Genomic DNA, 21,417 nt, shown 5'->3' on the forward strand with positions numbered 1-21,417 from the left:
TGACTGCCAGGAGGAAGACTGAAGTGGGTATAAAGCCTGTGTTTCTTCTGGAAAAATATGTGTGTTTGTTGAAACAAAAAGGTCCAGTAAATAAAGTCTACATTATTTACATCGCAAGGTCTCTCCCTCCCTTTTTTGCTTTCTTTCACTAGCGCCAGACACCACTCTATTTCAAAGCATCATTTCTGTTTTTGAGGAAGCATCTCATAACTCTGATTGAGAGCATACTTTTCTTTATAGCTACGACAATGACCCTAGAGGTCACCAAGTTTTCATAAATGGTGTCCGTGCTCTTTTGGAAATAAACTCAATTTTCACTTGACTTCCATCCAAGACGACGAAGAGTGTGATACAACTCAACTTTGCACCATTTTTTGGTTGAGGTAAAGGCATGATGGAGGAATTAATAGTTTGCGTGTGTTTTTTCTGTGTGCTCATTTAGGAGCTGAGCCAGATGAGGAAGGCCGCTCGGGTTGGACTCGACGGTGTGCGGCGGACAGACTGGCACAACTACGAAGCGATGAGGAGAGATGCTGCTCGCGTCGGTAGGTCCGCGCTCTTTGCTGATGCTGCTGTTCTGCCGAGGCAGGTTTGCTGAGAACATCTCCTCTGTTTCAGCACAGGACCACACGCATATACACAAACACTGACACGAGGCAGCGCTACAGTTGAGCCCTTCTTTTTATTCTCTTAATTCCCTCCGAGTGGCGTTCTCTCTCTCAGAAGCAGTCTAAATCAATGCTGCAAGTAAAGTTGAGTTCATAATTAAACGCAGTTAATCCTCTACAAAAAGCATTGATTCAGCCTCATGCCTTCGGTGGGAAACATACCTTTGCCTTTTTATTACCAGTGCAACGGATTTAGCTGGCTTTTATCTGGTATTAGATGCTTAGCTGGCAAATTAGCTGATTTTGTGAGAAAAGTACCAAGTGGATTGAGACTCTAAAAGATCATACAGTGATTTTGTGGACAAAACAATGGTTTGGAGTACCAGGATCCAGGATTGGGACTTTGTTGCCCCCTCGCTGAAGAAAGAAAAACATTTAATGATTTATGATAAAGCACTGTCCCGTAACTTACACGTTTTCACTAATATTGCTTTGTGTTTGCTTTAAATTTTTATGATTCACCCTCGGCAGTGTCAACATGTGGAATTTCATATGGGTGGTATTTTGGGCACCACTGGTTCCAGAAGTAAAAGTCTCATTCATTTTCTCCATAGAGACAATGTTAGGTGGCTAACAGTTGGAGAACTTACAAAGTTTGGATACTATCCTGGTTGAATCATCAGCAGAAAAGACAAGCATCCGTGTTAGAAAAGATCTGGTTCATTAAATACATAAAAAGTGAAGGAGAAAATAACAACTACGACTCCCAAAGGTGAATTTGGGTGGCAAACATCCAATAAGTGTGCTTAAAGGTTCTGCTGCATGTGCCACTAACGATGGGCAGAACGTTGAAGGTATCGTTAAAAGAATACTTTGAAAAGGGAATTCAGAGTAAGGGAAAAATCTGCATTAGAATTAGAAAAGCTTCATCGATCCCCGGAGGGGAGATTGCTTTGTTGCAATTGCAGTCATGAAAGAGGAAGTAAATAAGTAAAAAGGAGTAAAAACTACAATAAAATAGTAATAATAATGAATACAAATTAAGCGAATGGAGAAATTCGCCAACGTAAATATGTAAAAGTAATGTGTGAGGTAGAATCAACAGAAAGAAGTCATTCCACGGTGAAATAAACTGACCAGAACTCTCTCTGCTAGCGTGTTTAACATTTAAACAAATATGACTTTACTAAGAGACATCAAAATGTGTCTCTAAAGATTTATTATTTTGTCTTCCAAGATCTCTCTGGAGCCATCTCACCACCGCCTGATTTATCTAAACTTGTTGCGGCTGTGACAAATGCCGACCTGAACAACCCTGTAGGTCGTTCGTCCCTAGTCTCCGATACGACACAGGAGCGTCTCCCCTACGGCAGCATGGTTGCCATAATAAACACGAAGTTAAGCTTATGAAACGGCCACGGTTTTGCTCGGCTCGGGCTCAAACGGGACCAAGGTTTAAGGTATTTAAGGTATGGGTTACCATGAGTCTCAGAGGACTTTCGTTGTCATGGTTACAATAATAAATCGCAGTCGGGGGTTGTCGAATGGTCATGGATAAAGGAAACAATGACGACTATCGGTTTGAAACAGGGAATGAACCCATCAAACCGCCTCCTAATGAGGACTTTGTAGCCCTATAAACTCTATAACCTTACGCTCCCCTCATACTTGCTACGTCTGCTAGAGGTAACCCAACAATAAAATAGAACTATGGGTCATAAAAAGCTGCTTGCACAGATGATCTATGATTAGGACAGTCTTGGCTGTGAGCATAGCCTCCATTTCCCTTTGTGCACTGCACAATGGTGCCCGACAAAAGCACGCTTAAAAATCAAGCATTTATTTGTGTTAATACCAACTTTTTTTGGTGTAATTATATCACTCTTCTAGGGTAAATGCACACTTTATACTCAAAACCTGCTGAGACATATCATGTCGTGTGAATTTGGGACACGGCTTGTGTTGTCGAATGTTTCAGCACCATGGAAAGAGAGGGAGACACACAGAAAGAGGGACAGGGGGTCCGTCTCGATACCCAAACTTGTCTCATGCGCCTCACATGCCACCAGTTAAGAAGGCAAGTGTGTATGATTTTATTTGGGATTTTAGGAGTCAGTTACACTGACAGAACGCAACGCTAGAAGTTCTTCCTCATGCCTGAAAAATAAGAGCTAAAAAAAATCCCTGCACTTTGTTTTAAACATTTTAAGTATGCATTGTGACTGAAAGGTGGCACAGACGTACACTCTGATGTGTAATATGCTTACGAAGAGCGAAAAGGGGGGATTGAGACCCGTTCAAAGCCTCTTTTCCCTGTTCAGAAAAACACAATACCGCATGATGTGTGAGTGTGGGTGATGCAGCTGAGCTGACTCCCTTTATAAGATCTGAAAAAGCAGAATACTTCAGCTGAAAAGACACCAACCCTCATGAACCGATAAAAATCCAAAATATGTAACCTATCTGAAGTTTGAATACATTTTCTGCAGCAAGGTATGCCAGTTTATTAGGCCTCTGAGATGAGTAGGTTTAAGCATCCCTTGCATTATCTTCAGGGAATGACAGATCATTAGCAAGAGCTCTCGCTGAGTTGTGTAGTTAATGTGTTGAATATGTACCGTATGTTGTGCAGAACTGTGGGAGAATATGTGTTTTGAAAGACAGAAAAGTACCATTAAAAATAAAAGATAGCACGAGTGTGCGCTGCCCTGCGAAAACATTACTGGGATCCATGAAAACCTAGTTTTTGAATAAAATCACTGAAAAAAAATCACTGTGACTTGGTTAAAAATAATCTAATGAGTGAATTTTCAAAATATTTTGTCAGAGTTCATATTTGCCCGAGGAGGGCCAGCATAGCATATAAGTTATAATTTAAGTGATCTACATATGTAACAAGTTTATCATACAGGCAAAAGTGCAACGCGAAGTAGAACGGGGTCAGAGTTAATTTCCACCGTCATTACCTTCAGGAATACAGACGTATCATTTCTGCCTAATGGAACAAGAAAGCTCATTTTGACGCCATTCGTTGACTATAGATCAGCCTCCGAGCATGTGTCTTTGTGTGTGCGTGTGTGTGTGTGTGCTGTATGGAGTGCATTGATGAGTGGCCAATGACACTTGCAGCACAGTGTAATTTGACGCACCCTTGAAAAGAAGCTCAAATTTCATCAAGGGTATGTGACGTGCTGTATAGGTATTAAGCTGAAAGTCCCACTGTGTAGAGCTGAAACAATTTCTCGACCAATTGATCCCCAGGAAACTTATTGGCAAATATTTTGACAACTGATTGGACTGTTTAAGTCGTTTTTTCCCAACTGGTTCCATCTTCTAGAATGAGGTTACTTTCTTATTTTCTTGGTCTTCTGTGATATTAAACTGGCTTCCTCTGGGTGTTTTGAGTCACTTTACACGCAATTAAAATAATTCAGCGTCATGTGTGAAGCAAAAACACCAAACCTAAATGGAGTGAAGAGCAAGAGTAGCTTCCCGGGGAGAAATCCAGGGGGAAAAGAGAAAGGGAATCTAGTGGAAGTGTCTACAGTGCAGCATAACTACCACACCAAGGACTAGGAACAAAACACTGACAAGGCCAAAAATCAGGGGCAAAAATCTGTGCCACAACCAGATACATTGCATGTGTGTGGGGTGCATACACCCTACAATGGATACCGATGAAGAGTGTCTTTTTTTTTTTTCACTGACATGTACCTGTACTGTACACGTGTGTGTGTGTGTTTGATGCAGGTAACGGTGAACAGGGGAAGCCGTTCCCTCTGACAGAAACCGACCAGGTCGACCAGGCCTACAGGGAGAACGGATTCAACATTTACGTCAGCGACCGGATCTCCCTCAACCGCTCCCTCCCTGACATCCGCCACCCAAAGTGAGTCCTGCGTACCAGTTCTGACGTCTGTTCTAAGAAGTCTGTGAAAATGCAGAACCAAGATGACAAAAAAAAATCCAAAAAGTGCATTGGTTGTCTTGAACCTTTTGTATCCCTTTAAGTCCAAAAAGGGCCCTGCAATTAATAATGTATTAATCACATTCGTGATATGGATTAAACATGATCTCTTGTGATTATTGTCCCTACCTGTGACACGACACATCGGAGTATCTCCTGAAATAGCGCCCCCACGGCGGAAGGCGTACCGGACCTTCGTCATCACGGTTACAATAATAAACGTGTCATTGTTACGATGACAAGCACGCCGTTAAGCTCATGGGACGGTCATGGTTAGGTTTTGGCACGATAGCAGCCAGGTTTAGGGAGAGGTCGTGGTTTGGATTCAAACAAATACATTGTTATGCTCAGAGGACCTTTGTCATCACGGTTACAAGAATAAACTCGCAGTTAAGCAGTACTGACTATCAGTTTCACAAGGGGACTAACATGGACTTCCTCCTAACTAACCTCCTCCTTTGCTCTTGTCATAAACACTATGCCCGCTGGAGATCTTCAGAGGATAAAATATAACTGCGGGTCATAATAAGCTGCTTGCACAGACGACCTATGGGGCTGTTTTTTGCAGTTGAATGGTCCCTTTAGATCCCAAGAACTGACGCTTCAACAGAGGTGCTCTTTATTCCCTCGTAAACATTGTGACCCCATATGGTAAAATTTGTAAGTTTTTCTTTAAGTCCCTGGAATCCACCTGTGTGTTCATCTCCATGGGAAAAGGGGGTTACTGAGGGGATGTTTGGCGCAGTGTGACATGACACAGATTTTGTCCATGATTACCACAGGGGCTCTGCGGCATTGGGAAACAGTGAAAAAAAGACTTTAAAGTTTTAGAATTCCTCTCTACGGAACCAAAACCTTTCCAGACTCTGACCTGCGTGCTCCCTTTCAATCCCAGAATGTCATTTTGAAAGAGCTTTAATCAAAGCTTTTCTTTTGCCTGACGAGAAGCTTCCTCTGACACTTGACCCCTCCCTCTCCTTTTATGTGAAAAACAGCTTTGAACGCTTCCTCTCTGCCAGTTTCCCCGGGAGGACTGGTTCTTTTCATCTGTGTTTAAAAACAGGCCCTTCTTGACCTTCCATATCTCTTGCCACGACCCGTCTGTGCTGTCAGGAACTCAGAATAAACGCAACATCTCTAAACATTCAGCCTCAGATAATTGGGGCTTTTTCTTACGGATCTGAAATTTGATTCTAAAGCCGACTGATGTAGCTGCGTGAAAGATGTGAATCCTGGTTTTTGGACGGTCATGGTGGGAATGGTGGTGCTTGCACTTCTTATGACATGAACACTCATGCATGCAGATGACAAGGCTGCTCTGAAGCCTTCTGGGATGAGTCCAATGTAAAACTCAAGTCAAGTCTCATGTCAAGTCAGCAAAGTCCAAGACACGTCTCCATTATCAGATTGCGCGTCGAGATAACGGTCTGTAAGGTCTCTAAATGCTGATAATTACATGCCCCAGAATTTGAATATTTCTTTTCAACACCGGTATTAGTGCTATGTTTACATAACTGAGACTAAGTCCTCTCAGTACAGAGGCCTTATAAGTAAATATTGAAGGTGTGTAGCAATGCACTTATCTGCATTTATTTTTCATGTTCCAGGATTCCAGCAGGTCAGAACTTAATACTTTACCGACGTTGTTCACCCTGCGCACGGTCCCGGAGGACTGGGGCCTATCCGAGCTCACACTGAAAAATGGAAAAATGGCTAGACTGGCCCATATTGGCAGATTTTTGACCTGGCGGTTTTGTCGGGGTCTTCCAAAAAGCATAAGACCGGTATGAAAATGATTAGTATGACTGTTTTCTTATCTGCCACTGGTGTGTTAAAGTATGGTGAGCTGCCGTCCAATCATCATGTTGACATCACAGCTGCTATAATCAGAATCTGGCTTTAATGTAGTTGTAATTGAATTATTAGCGTGAAATGTGCTAGATGAATGAATGCTGTTGCGATCTGATGTCGCCCCCTGGCTGCAAGACATTCATCACTCTCCTATGACCAATCAGATGGACACACCTGCTTTCCCCATCAACCAAACCCCCCCCCCCCACACCCAAACCTCCCTCACCTCATCTGCCCTGAAGGCAGCGTCTGCCTCTTGGTGATTGGCATTTTGCCTGTGCCTCGGAGGCAGACAGTCCCAGACCCACAACTGACACATTCGATTTCTGCACCCTGACAAGATTTAATTGAAGCACACTCTCCCTCATGCACACAGACACACACACCTCCATCCCCCCGCGGACTTGGACGGGGTTTGTTAAGATTCACCGGTCGGCCGCCTGACGAACTCTCTGCCTACCCGTCTGCCTGCGTTCATATTTGAATGAGCAACACGCATGTCTCATGTTCAACACAGACGTTGATCGACTGACACAGTTCACTACACGCTGTCTCTCTTTCTCCATCAGAGGGGGAACATAACTCTCCTCCCATGATTAGCTCCTCGGCATGGGTCCCGCCGCTCGCTGTGATGAGCGCGTACGAGGTGATTGCTGTAGCCTGTCGTCGGAGCGCGTTGGTGGCTGATAACAGCTGTATGTGCTGCAAATAATAAAATTAGAGCTGTCGCTGATGCAGGAGGAACATGTCACCGGCATCACTGCGGAGCCTGCTGCGCTGAGCTGTATTCAGCGGCCTGTCTGAAGGTCTTTGCATAGCGATCGGTCAAACTGATGTTGCCTGAGACCTAGTTTCATAGTTTCAGATACTTTTAGATTCTTTTTTTTTTTTTAAATTTCATAGACCTACCCACAGAAATCTCGCCAGAGCATCATTCATTGATCCAAAGAAAAATATTCTCCATTTAGAGACTCTTTTGCCTTTTTTTTACTGCAAATATAAAGACCGAGATCATTTTTTTCTGTTTTAGTTTTTATTTTGAAGTCAAAACAACATAATAAAAAGACAACACATCCAGTGAATTTAACATCAGAGTCAGAATCACAAAAACTTTATTATCTGTTGCAAGGCAAAGAATTTTGTATTTGACAGGGCTCACACATGGAGTAAAAATGATATACATATGTTTTTTACACATAGGAGTTAAGAACAGTTTGACTGTAAAGATCAAATAAGTCAACATCATTCTCTTGTACTTGATTGTCCTAAAACATGTGGAAAAGAACCACAAGAGCACAAACCTCTGCCGGCTTTATGATGTTGGTCACAACATAATGTGTGTGTCTGACAAATAAAGTTGTTAGAGGATGACCTTTGAAAAGTCTTTGCATCTTTCTGTCTAAAGATAGATAAATAAATCTGTGGAATTCCTGTGCCGAGCAACAAAGACTGTCTTCCCAAGAAAAATGGCAGCATCGGGTGTTTGTTCAAAAGCCCCAGAAATGACAGACTATGTTTATGTTTAACTAACAAAGACCTCGTAGACAAGTAGACAGAGACTTAGTATGGAGAACGTGAAGCAGTTGTTGACCACCGTTAAACACAACAAGTCCTCCAAACTTAACGACCGTACGGGTGGGCTTGTCCCCTGCCCTCAGAAACACCCCGTAGGAGCCTACCAGCAGCTGGTGTACTGGACATTTGTCGATACGTTAACAATGACGTACATGCGGTTAAACTTATGGCACGGACACAATTTTGTTGGGTTAAGGGGCAGAAATGCCTCGATCAGGTTAAAGGAAAGATTGAGGCTTGGGTTAAAATAACTGCCTCCTTACGGGGTAGAGGACCCCCCTCATGGTTAGAGTAACAAACACGTGGTCAAGGTTGTGGAACGGTCGTGGATAAAAGAAACAACAGAAATACTCGAGAAATTAACCCTGGCTTCCTGTGTGGAAGTCCTGTATTTTGTCAGCGCCTCCATCCACCCCAACCTCCACCTAACGTGGACTTTGTCCCTCTATGTCACCTAACTTCCTCCTTTGCTCCTGTCGTAATCACTACGGCTGCTAGAGGTCGTCTAACAATAAAACATAAGCTGCTTGCACTGAAGACCTCTGGGGTCGGAGAGATCTCTTTTTTGACAGGTGTAATTTTACACCTTACCGTTTACCGTTAGCGCTCGCCAGGTCTTCACTTACTTTTTTTTCCCTGTCTGAGAATCGAGCAAATACAGTTTTCGCTGAAACAGCAAAGGATAGAGAAAGGATTGAATAGCGGTTCCAAAGAAGGCTGCACCTGGATTTGAACCGCCGTTCTGCTCAGACACATTCATTTTAGCACTGAATCCATATGTCACCCCAGAGACCTAAGAACTGCTGAGGGGGTGAGTGTGTTACCAGAAGAAAGGTTGCTGGATGAGGGATGTGAATGAGTTGCTCTCTTCCTTCCTTCAGCAAAGTGGAAAAGAAAAAAAAAGAATTGTGAAATGGCCGCCATCCAACTATTGAGTGCTATATTTCCCTGTTCATTTGTGTGTTTGTGTAGCTGTAAACAGAAGCTGTATGCGGAGAAGCTGCCCAACACCAGCATCATCATCCCGTTCCACAACGAGGGCTGGTCGTCACTGCTGAGGACCGTTCACAGCGTGCTCAACCGCTCTCCTCCACAGCTCATCGCGGAGGTCATCCTGGTCGACGACTTCAGCGACAAAGGTACAGAGGGCACACACTCATCGCCGATCAGAAAACACACACCTGCACCTACACTTCCTCGGGGATTTGATTTGTGCGACTTTGATTTGTGGGAATTTATTAATACTACAGTGGTTGTCTATGAAGCCTGTGACCTAAATTAGTTATTATAATTATGCTCAGATACATTTTTTTTGGTATTTTTCTGGTGCTGTATTTTTTCGCGTCCCTATCTCCAAATGTATGGCGTAAAGAATGGTGCAAAGTTCTAGGTAAAAACAGAAACCAAATAGAAGACTGAGTGCTGAGTACTTGTCTCTTTTGCAGTGGAATGAATGAGAAGTGATGTATATTATAGAAGTCACCGTGAGATGCTAGAACACCAAGAGATGGGAAAAAAAACGCTGGCATCTTACTGTGAACTGAATAGGTTTCATTCACAAGCCTCCATGTGTACCACTGGTTTGTTTTCATAGGTATTTTCTGGGAAGGGAGGAACTCTATATATATATATATATATATATATATATATATATATATATATATATATATATATATATATATATATATATATATATTCCTGACAGTGCTGACAGGTTAGTATGCTCTCCATCTACCAGGAGGTTCAGTCCTAAATTTTAAGGGCTCACAAGTGAGAATTTTACTGCCAGGAAAATAAAGTTACTGATCAGTAACCCGGTTACTCATCACTGAAAGTCACTGATCGGCACCAAAGACACACTGACTACTTGGGCAGGGCTTGGAAATTCTTACTTAAACAAAAAACTCTTCGTCTAGGAGGGTTTTGAAAATTCTGTCTCTGACCTCCTCACACTCAGCCTCACAAAGCCAGCCTAAATTGTGAAAGCTCTGTTTCTGATGTGAGATCATGGGAAACAGCCACAAAGAACTGACTGAATCCAGCAGCTGGAAACCAGACTAATCTGTGGGCTACTGGGAATTTCCTAGAGGATAACTTGACATGATGTCTCTTTAAACTCCCAAAGCTTGTAAAAAACTATTTAAACAACATACTATAAACTTTAGATATAAGTTGAATATAAAATTAAGCCCCTTTCTGCAGCCTCAGTGTGTATATCTTGCCTCATTTTTACTCAAAAACAAGTTTTGTTGAACAATTTGGCAACGTTGCTAGAAACCCAACCCTAGAAGCAAAGATCAATCCAGTTCATTTGTCCAGGAAATGCTCTATACAGTAAATAAACCACTTCAGCTTCAAAAATCAAACCAGAAAAACAAATGACAAACCAGTAATATACCAGTGTTCCGCCTGGTGGTGTGTAAAGTATTACATCAACCCTAAGCAACACCTTCTCGCTAGATGATGTGAAGACAGAGGCCTGTTTCAACTTGGGCTGGGAAAGTCGAAGTAAAATACTTTGTTCTCCCCTCGATTCCTGTTGAGTTTCCTCTGATAAAGACACGTAACCCCAGCTTCCCCAGTTCCTCGTCTTATTGGTAATGGTACCATTTGAATGATGGAAGTAAGATGGTGACTCAGTCAGATTTTTTCAGAGAAACAAAGGTTTTGTGAAAATAAAAATAAAAAATGTCTGTTTTTACCTGGAAAGTGAAAGACACCCGCGGCACACGGAAGCTGCGCCGTTAGTTTTAGCCTCATGTGTCTTTGTAGTTTAGGGCTGCAGTAATCAGTCATTTAATGATGGCCGCCCATTTTCCAAAAGCCTGGTGACGGCATAATCACATCTCTGCCGCAGCGTGTACCGATCTGGTCCGCTCTGTCAAGTGTATGTGAGCATGTCTTTGTTTGTGTACCTCTGCTGCCGCTCCTCAGCAGGTCCCCGCCCTAAACATCTCTTTTCCATTGTCGCGTAGATTTGTGTTATTTTCTCTCTCGCTCTCCCTTCACCGGCTCTCTTAAGAAAGTGTTTAATTCCTTGATAATTAGCGTTCTCAGTCACAGTCCCTCGTTGAAGGATGTGTTTACCTCTCATCTCCAAGGTAATGAGGCGTTTTGTTGCCTGAGACTCATTTAGAGGTTAAAACCCATCAGAGCTCAGAGGCAAAGCTCTCCCACTTCTGCTTCCCTGTGGAGCAGAAACAGTACTTTGTTACTAGGCATTTGAAGTTACAAACGATGTCTCAGCGTTTTTTGAAAATGACCATTGGCGGAACCTTGTTTTTATTACCAACCAAATTCAAGATGTCCTTGTAAAATAACACACAATGCACGTGTGTGAGGATGCAAGAGTGGCAGTGGTTAGCGCCAGCGCATAGCTGTGCTGTAGCCCAATAAACCAGGGCAGCAGAACACCTGAAGAGTCTAAAGAGAAGCCAGGAAACTGAGACTCTCCGTGTTCAGAACTGTCATTAATTTAGTACCAAGTGCACATCAAAGCACATTAGAAATGAGCGTGGGCTTTCCTGTTATGTGCAAAAGAAAAAAACGATGATGAATTACATTCATGTGCAACAGTGCAACTCATTTGCAATGGAGATTCAATAGCAATTTAGCATCATTTACTTCCAGCGCAGCAAGATAACGTTCTTGGAGCAGAGCAAAAAGTTGCAGGGAGAAGATTGGATGGATAGGTGGACTGGGGTTTGCACCCCAGACCTCAAATCTGCATAGATTTATTTCAGAATTTTAAAAATATACTACGATCCTTCCCGAAGCTTGACGGCCTTGCACGCCCACACAGGTGTTTTCAGTTATTCTGCTAATTAGACCTCTGTTCAGGTTGAGGTGGGACAGACCTATACGCTAGAGTTAGAGTCGGGAGGTCACCCAAGTCCATGATCCAGAAGTGTACAACCTCTTCCACTTTTACAGGTGAAGCCCACTCGACAGGTGTTGTCAGGTGGATGTCAGTGAAGAAAAGTCTGAGCATTCCCACACAGGCCTTGGACATTGTCCAGTCAGGGACGTTAAAACACCGGTCTGAGTGGACCGTGGGCCTGTAGAGTCTGTAGGTATTTGAAGTGTTTTAGTTGCGGAACCTCAACCATATTGTATTTACCATTACTAGTGTTTCCCTAACTTTTACCAAATACTTTTAGGTAAGCAAAAATTATACATAGCTTTAACAGAGGTAAAAAAAAATCCCATGTCAGATTATTGTAATGTATTTACTTATTTTTTCTTACTTATTTATGCTCAGTATAGTTAATCTTTTCCAATAGTGTTTAATAAATTTTTGTCATAATATGGATTAAAAAAATCATTATCCAGCAACATTAAATTTCTTCCAGATTGTGTTCAGCTACTAAAACAAACAATTGTCTTAGAAGGAATTATTTGAGGCAGTAAGTGAGAGTGGTGGTGTGCACATCCAACGAACCTCAGTGTCATCGATGCTGGATACAACGGGCATCATAAACATCTAATCACATCCACGTGTGTCAAGATATTCCTGTTAGAAAACAAACATTAATAGGATAGAAATATAAGGAGCGTAAACATAAACATCCAATAAAGTAAAACAGGAAATCATCTTTCCCTGTATCATCACTTCCCGTCTCACAGTTCCCTGGGGGCGGGAAGCAAAGAACAACTCAGTTTACGTGAAAATAGCCCGGAACCTGTTGTCAGGATGGATGGGAGAACATTCCACAGCCGCGGGGAAAGGATTTAACCTCTGCGGCCCATCTGCTCTAACATTCCCTTCTCACCATCACTGTCCTTTGATAAGAAATGAGTTGGGCTGTAATTAAGGCTTAAGAGACACAAGGACAAAGTGAACTTCAATCAGTTCCGGCCCCTGGTTGAGTAGTCGGTGTTTCAGTGTCGGAGAGAATATTCCCAGAGACTTTCTGTGCAGAATACCACAAATCAATGCTCCGCTTTGAACCCTTGCCTAGTAAATTAGGGAGCAAGTGCATGATAGAGGAGGAGAGAGAGTGATTTATTGTAGAGTGTGGTTCAGACTTACAGTTTGGTGCTTCATCTCTGGTTCACGTATTCATTTACCGAGATGAGGAGTCATTTTCTGTAAGAACGTAGATAGGGGTGGAAGACTGACGATACGCATGTACTACACTGTCAGAGTGAATGAGTTCTGTCTGTGTATATGCGTTTGTGTGTATTGCTGCAGCTGTGGGTTATTTGATTCCTTGCTTTCAAAAATGATCAAAAAAAGAATACGATTCACTCCGTGATTTTTTTTTTTCCCCCCAAATGATACAGTCATAGCGAGCCTGCTAGACGGAGAGGAAACCTCCCGTGGTCCTGTCGTCGAATACTTTTCAAATTGGTGTCATGTATTGTTCTCACCCCTCTCCTGACAGAAGACGGACTGATGGCCAGAATATAGAAATAGTGGAGACAATAAAGTCAAATCTGGTGCACAAGAAAAGCCGGCAGCGTCTATTGGTCCCAGGAAACATCTCCGAGTCCCAGGTTGAAAAGACCCTGGTGACAATGTGTTATCGATCTTTCATTGAGTCTGTGCTCACGTTCTCTTTATCTGCTTCTATCAATCTCTTAAGGTCAAACACAAAAATAGACTCAGTAAGCTGGGTAATGACCGCGGCAAAATAACTGGCACTGCACAGGAGTAGGATCTTTACTACAACAACAACAACAGTTATATAAGACAGCAGAATCCATCCGGTCTGATAGTTCCCGTCCTTTCCATCAGTAGTTTCAATTTCTACCATCTGGTTTTTTCTACCATCGACAGATTCAAACACGCCTTTGTAGGAAGAGCTAGTTATATGCATATCTTTTAACTAATTGGTATTTATGTATTTTGTATTATGGTCCTAGTGTTGTATTGTATGTTCCCTGTGTTTTTGTGTGTGCTATATGTGTGCATCACACTGCTGCATAACCAACTGCCCCACTGGGGACAAATTAAGTTATTGATTGATTGATTGATTGAAAGATAAAGTATTGTTAGCGTCAGGGCGGGGATACAGGCCATAAAAATGATCAAAATGGATCATTGTACTTCTTCACATATCCCAACACAAATCACTTACCTCAGCTCCGATTTTAAAACATGAGAAAAGAAGAGTCAAACAAAAAGGCTACTCACCTCTCATCTATCAGGACAGCACTGTCTTTGTGAAACTGGTCCCCCCCTCGTTGATTTTACTTACTCTTGGGGATCAGACCCTTACTCCGGTCTGTTTGTGTGTACAGACTGTCTTTGGCTGATATCTCCCTGACTCGTGTTCACTTTGTTGCACCCGTTAGTGTGGGACAAATTACCCCCCCTCTATCGTTCGCAACTAGCTCAAGGAATCCAGTAATCTCACGCACATCCCAGGATACTTTGCCCCCCGTCATACTGAGCGGAAATATAATTAACCAAAATAGCTGAGAGCACCTGTTTGGGTGAGCGGGGCCTGTAAGGCAGTCGACAGGGAACCACTTGGGCAATCGCTCCAACACAACACACCCTCAGGGAGAGAGAGTGATCCACAGCTCGTACCCAAGTTTGATCATTTCAGTGAGACCTTAGGATGTAACACAGGTTGCAGAAGTTCTATTTTATACCAGTTCTGAGCAAACATTGGCTAAGGTCCATTTTGGCCTCTTTTCCATCCACCGTAGTTGTCAATTTCTGTTTTTCTGGTTCTAGTTTTTTTGTGTTTTGTTTTTGTTTCTTTGTGTTTTTAATCAATCAATCAGTTAAAAAAAATTGGTTAACATTGGTTCAGCTTAGATATTAACCGGTCCTTTTTTATTTGGATGCTTTTATAGCAATGTATGTGAAGTTCTAAAAACAAAATTTTATTGTGTGGTATTGTGTGGCGTTGTTTCAAGGCTGTCAGACCCTAGCTAGCTACACGATGCTACAAATCACTACTTGGGCCTGTGCGCCGTCTTATTAAAAAAAATAGGCGGGGTTTGAAAGGTTCGAAAGGAGGAGCCCGTCCGTCTATTGAAATTTGTTGTTGTCAGCACAGATCCTAAAATTACCGACTGAGAATTTTCACCTGCGCGCTTTATCGAGCAGGAGCAGAAGATATTTCACCTCATCCCCATATGGTCAAAGTGGAAGAGTGTACACAGTTTAACTACGGTAAATGCACACTTAACAGCCATTTGGTTGTTTTGGAGCTTAATGGAGACATCCTCTCTTCTTCTTCTTATGCAGCTCATGATCTAATTGCCGTTCAAAAAACAGAATCAATCTACACGGGTCATTAACGACTCAGCCAACCCTGACAAAAAGGTACAGCTCCTTTCTTAACGCTCGCACAGATGGTAAGAAACTCTCCCAGTCAGTTCTGCTGACGCTGAGTTACCTCACTGTCCTTAACAGCAGCCATTCTATTAAGCCTGGAGTTATACTAATGCTGTGTTATATTTATAACACGTCATTATTCACCAGAACTGCTGTAACAGTTATCCTGAGGCAAAACAAATCACGAGGAGACGGTTTTTCAACGTTGTGGAATGAGCCTGTAAGGTGAGTGAAATTACACATGTTGTAATTATAAAAATGACCTACACTTTTATTAATGCGGTCGTTAAAAGGATCCCCCCAGTGTTGGTCAAAGTAAGGCTCATTTTCCAAATCAGCCTCTCTCTCCCTTCTCAACCTGCTGTTTATACAGTCCTGGTTGAAATTACGGGCACCACTGAATTCAAAGTACAGAATTTAAAATATCTTCAGAAATAAATACAAATGAACCAATTTTAATAGTGAAATAATACAAATAAAAATGTTCCCCATACACAGTCAATACCCGTCACTACTATTTGGTTGCAGAACCTTTGGCAACAACAACAGCCGCTAAATGTTTCTTGTAATCACCTAGAAGCTTTATGCACCTGTCTGCTGGTAGTTTCTGCCACTCTTCATTATCCTAGAAAGACTGTGGCCTATTTATGACAGTTTTTGCAAACATTAGTTCTGCCTTTTCTGTTCCTTTCTTTCAGTAGGGGCGTCCTCGTTGACCTTTGCCTATGGAGCCCTACCTGGTTTAGTGTGCAGCCCATGGTACAGGCTGAAACCACCAATCTAGCTCTGGCTAGCTCCAGCTCGGCCTGAAGCTCTTTAGACGTCTGTGTGGCATTTTTTCCACAATCTGTATCAACCTTTGCAGACTTCTCTCACTGAGTTTCCTCTCAGCATCACATCCTGGAAGCGTCCTGTAAAAGCTTCCTGATATCATTACGGACGGTTGAAACAGGGATTTCAAGATCTTTGGCGTTTGCCTTGTAGCCTTTGGAATTGTTGTGTTTTTTGATAATAGCATTTCTGATGCTCTCAGACAGCTCTCTTGTCATTGACGTTAATTATACAAAATTGGTAAATCTGCATTTATTTCTGAAGATATTTTGAATACTGTACTCAAACTTCAGGGGTGCCAGTAATTTCAACCAGGACTGTACATAGTTAGCTAAGGTGAAACGCCTCCTCCGTCTCATTTGTGTCACTCATTGTTCATGATTTCATGTCTAATCTTCAGACACATGTAGTAATGTTGGTCATGAATTGTAATAGTTGAAGATGCAACCTGAACCATATGTGTGGCTTCATTATCCCACACAGTTATTTGCTAGTCCTGACGCAAGTAGCCGATTAATTGATTAACCATCCAACAATGACAGCAACCAAAATGTTCACCTACAACTTTGATAAAATATAAATCGATGAAGTAATTCATGAAGCGACAACGCCAAACGTTTGCTGGTTCCGGGTTCTCAAATGTGAGGATTAGCTGCTTTTCACGGTTTTATATTATTGTCTTCAATTTACGTGTTCTGTCCGATCAAAGATCCAAAACCCAATTGACATCACCTTGCACTATATGGACATTATGGACATCTTTTCATTTTCTCCGGCATCTTACAGACTTAACGAATAATTGATTAATCAAGGAAATTAAGCAGTTTAACTGATGATGGCAGCAAGCGCTTGTTGCAGCGCTAATCTGAACCCTTTTACAGCCCCAACCATAACATCCTCCAGTTAACTCTCAAGGGTATCTTAAGGCTCCTTGCCTCATCCTGTGAGCTACACCTGTCTGTCCCTTTCCGTAGAATCCATAAATGTCAGCAATGGCCTCTGTGATACAGCCTCTGTGTGGGAACGGCCGTTGCTATGCGTGATCTTTGCACTCTAGAAGTAATTAATGCACTAATTAAATCTTGTCTCTTGGGTGTAAGTTAGCTGGTCTCATTGCATCTGAACAAATATGTCACTTTAACTGTCACGCCTCCTTTACTGACCTGATTAATGGCAAAAAGACCAGTTTTGGGGGGAAAGTTCACCATTGCCAGACAAATTCTTTACTGCTTACATTTTTAGAATATTTATACAATGTCTACACGAATGAGGATGATGTGCATGGTAAGTAACTTCGATGAAAAACTAGTAACACTACTTAATATTGATGTTGTTAATCTAAGACAGTGCTGCAACCAACATAACCACTGCTAGCTTAACGGTGTGTATATAATCAGTAAGCAGTTTGGCTGTGTTCTTTAGAGATCTGTCGATTGGAAGGCTTTGGCAAACATCCAAGCGGCTCTCCGGAGACATGTACTAACTCCTGGTTTAGCTGCTATTGGTCAGTGGGCAGTGATGTTGGAGAGGTATCATGGCAACAAGAGCGCCAGAGGTAAGGGGTCAAAACCTCCTGTCCTTTCATTCATTGGACCATCTATCTTTTCACACCTGTGACTCTGTTTTTGTCACATTTTTTGTGACACACTGTTAAAGTTATGGTTTATTCATATTATAACAAACTGGGTTGAGAAGACCATGTTTATAGGAAGAGTCCACGTAAATGACCCACTCTTTTGGTATTTACTGTGCGGGCTACTAAACAGAGCGAAGAGGAGTCATATGGCATCTGTGTCAGTTGTCAGTTGTTAGCTTGGTTAGTGGAGGTGTTGGGTGATGATGCTGCGAACACCCAGACACCCGCTGGACTTAAACAGACTCGCTAATTAAATTCTGTGGCCTTTGCTGTCTTGGGTAGAGCTTTTTGTTCCTTGAAGCTGAATATTATGATTCATGAAAGTGCGTCAGTCTCTTCTGATGTTAGCAGAGGCGCTTTTAACAGACGCTTCACTTAGACCGTGTAAGGAGCAAACCTGAGTGGCTGCTATGTAAACTCGGTCAGTCCGAGACCGATCCACAAACACCAGTGCCGACACATCTGTTGCTCTGTGCAACAGACTCGCTGGTCAACTTGGACTGTGATTAGCGTCCGGCTGATCAGACATTACAGTACAGTGAAACATCAATCCAGGGGGAGTAATTCAGGTAACACAGACACATGAGTTTAACCACGTAAAATTATTGTTGCAGCTTACGAGCGTATGGGCTCTGATTTACAGCCAGCACTCAAGCCTGACACAGAGCTACAGAGTGAGCAAGTGTTGCTCTCGAAGCTGACAACGGCTCTTTCATGTCTGCTTCTTTAGAATTTTCTCTACCCTCATTTATTTACCTCCCTTAGAAAACCCTTAAAAATAGTGAAATTGTTTTGTGTCTAAATCCCATTGTGCTGCCAGGACACAAATAGCACCTGTCTCTCTCTTTGTCCGTGGTTTTATATCTATCTATCTATCACACATATCTATATCTGTATCTAAATATAAATCAACATGTTGTGTCTAAAGTCACTGTGAACTTTTTCTGTATCAAACCAGACCAGGATCTTTCCCTGACCTCAACCAGTCGCTGTGAGAGTCTAAACAGAACCATATAAAAGTTTAATGATGCTGGACGCACTACAAGTTGATATTGAGCTACAGGATCTGATATTTTGGTGGAAAACAAATATGTTGTCTGTCTGCATCAACAAATCTTTGACTTGCAAAACATATAAGTTAACAACATATATCATTGTTATTTTAATAGAAAAGTAATCCAATTGCATTTAAACATATCTACTGTTGCCAATCGGTTGTATAAAAGCAGAATTTCTAGGAGATGGGGTTGGAGAGAAAGACCTGAATGCAAATGCAAACCGGTTTATGGAAAGTCAGAAAAGCACCTCTGCGTTTGGCTTCAGAACCGTCTGTTGTTACTCTGGATCTGCACGAGTGGTATTGCAGTAATTCCACACAACACAGCAGCACAAGAGAACGTTAGAATTCCCTCGGATATGCGAATATTTAAATACTTTATATACTTAAATGTCTGCCCTCTTTTTACTCAAGTTGTCTTTACAGTACTCTTTAGAACCAGTCACGCAGCTAATTTAACAGCTTTTGGTTCTTGTTGTCACGCAAATTCCAACGCCCTTCTTCTGCTTTTCTCTTCTTCTGATGAATTTGTCATCGGTGACCACCGGTCACTCCATGCTTAGATGTTCCGTGAAGTCACCGATAAGAAAGTAGTTCGCCCTTTCATTGGGTTAACCCTTTACCCTCACCCCAACACCGTCACATTATCAATAGAGGTACGATAGCAGAGCTACTGTATTGAGTTTGGGATGATTGTGATATGGTTACGTCGACACCGCCTAACTCTGCTACGGCGATTCCCACAGCTCGCCCTCTGCCGTGTGAAGGGTGGCCTGTGTGTGTCTGGCAGCCCGGCGCTTGTGGTTGAGTGTGAGCGATGAATACTGCTGGTGGAGCCCAAGTCATTTCACGGATTTATGGCCAGACGGGGCAGAGAAAGTAGCTGTAACCTGTCACTTAAAGAAACAGAAGAAAAAAAAAAATACAGAAAGCTGCCTGCTTCTTCTCCGCGTCAGGGAGGAGAAAAGTGCGTATTAGAGGCGAGGAGAGCGAACGCTGTATGTAAGAGTGTGCGCGTTACATTATGTGCCTGCTGGAGCCTCATATGTTTCACCATATCAGCTTTTTCTTGGGATCAGATCAACAAAGCTCCTAAATCTGACTCTCACGGATCCAGCAGCATCAGCTGTTATCACTGCTGGGACTCGGTGCTCAGATTTTAAAAACCTCGCCTCTGCTCCGAATCACACCGCTGTTTACTTGAAATGGTTCCCCCTGAGGTAGAAAAAGGAATCCTCCACAAATAACTCACCCCCCCGTAGCCTTGAAAATAGGCTCTGAAATCTCTGTACCGACGCTCGCTCCTTCGTGGTGGACAAGCAGCTGCTGACGGCTTCGATTCACAGAAGTTGAGACCCGTTTTTTTTAAAAAGGGGAAAAAAGGGGCCAAAACATGGATAGAAGCGAAAGAAAGGACGCACTGCTCACCTGGGCTTTTTATTTATGACATGATGTATCATATCTGTTATACATCAGATTATTCTGATCTTTCTAGCTTTGTGCAATTCATATTTAGCTCTAAATATGAATTGCACCAATGTTTAGTGTTTTATAGTTTTATATTACCACCATTGTACAGTATATATTCAGAACACAGTATAGTCTATTTGTTATTGTACAGAATTTACCCTTTAATTGCACTGGTTGTGATTTACCTACCTCATTGTTTTTTGGGATTTATGTGAAGTGGCTACTGCAAAACTGCGAGTTCCCTCTGGGATTAATAAAGTATTCGACCTACCTACCTACCTAGAACTGAATGCAGCATAAAAAAATAAAATATTAAATGTCCAGCAGGTGCCTCTGAAACACAACCCAATTAAGAAATACTGTAGCTGGCCCCTTTACCACGACTAAAGCATCGTTAACATTTTTACCATTCAGCTTTTTAAATTAAGATTAGAGAAACATCATTGTCTAGACTTTTTAAAATGTTTCTCTGAAAGTATTTAACCAAAACCACGCTCTTTCCCGAAATTTAACCAAATGCTTCAGTGGCCTAAACCCAACAATGTGTGTGTGACACAGAATGTGAACCACCATAAGTGGAAAGCCAGGTAAAGCCAGGCAAAGCCACAGCCACAGCTGAAGTGCAGAGTTGTCCACAGTCACACCTTAACACCTGGGAACCGGACAGTGTGATCACACTGGCACATAACCAGCACCAGTGGAGCGTTCTGGGACTGGAAGCTTGGTTCAGGAGTCTGACAGGAGTTGATGAGTTCATTTTCTTTGGCCGTGTCACACCGGGGTTTCAAACGGGTGAACTGAAATGCAAAGTAGTGGGTTCGTTATTGTATTAAATCGAGTCGTAACAACTCTGAAAACTATGAAGTGATTTTCATAGTCAGAAAAACACTCTGTGTCAGGTTTCCTCCTACCAGAGCTCCTAAGTGCTTGGATGCGTAACATTGATTTACTGTTTCATTTTCCTCTCTCATGCGTATTTGATAAAACAGCACTAAGGGATCACACTGATATTCTCTGCATTTTCACTCATGACTGCTGATCTGCCGCAGGCTTCCGTGATTATGGGGCTGCCAGTCGGTTTTGAGCCACGGCGTGCTTCACATGCTGTAGGAGCCTCTAACTTCA

General features: G+C 42.3%; 1 protein-coding gene across 1 annotated transcript in view; it reads left to right on the forward strand.

The window, feature by feature from the left end:
* LOC120802654 (polypeptide N-acetylgalactosaminyltransferase 10-like) overlaps positions 1-21,417 on the forward strand; it is a 71,276-nt gene that overhangs the window by 18,795 nt on the left and 31,064 nt on the right. The window contains exons 2-4 of the mRNA XM_040150706.1: positions 443-545; positions 4,359-4,497; positions 8,974-9,140. Of these exons, the coding sequence (XP_040006640.1) occupies positions 443-545; positions 4,359-4,497; positions 8,974-9,140 (409 nt within the window). The remainder of the gene's footprint in view (positions 1-442; positions 546-4,358; positions 4,498-8,973; positions 9,141-21,417) is intronic.

Source organism: Xiphias gladius, chromosome 17 (assembly GCF_016859285.1).
Source record: "Xiphias gladius isolate SHS-SW01 ecotype Sanya breed wild chromosome 17, ASM1685928v1, whole genome shotgun sequence".
NCBI classification, from domain to species: domain Eukaryota; kingdom Metazoa; phylum Chordata; class Actinopteri; order Istiophoriformes; family Xiphiidae; genus Xiphias; species Xiphias gladius.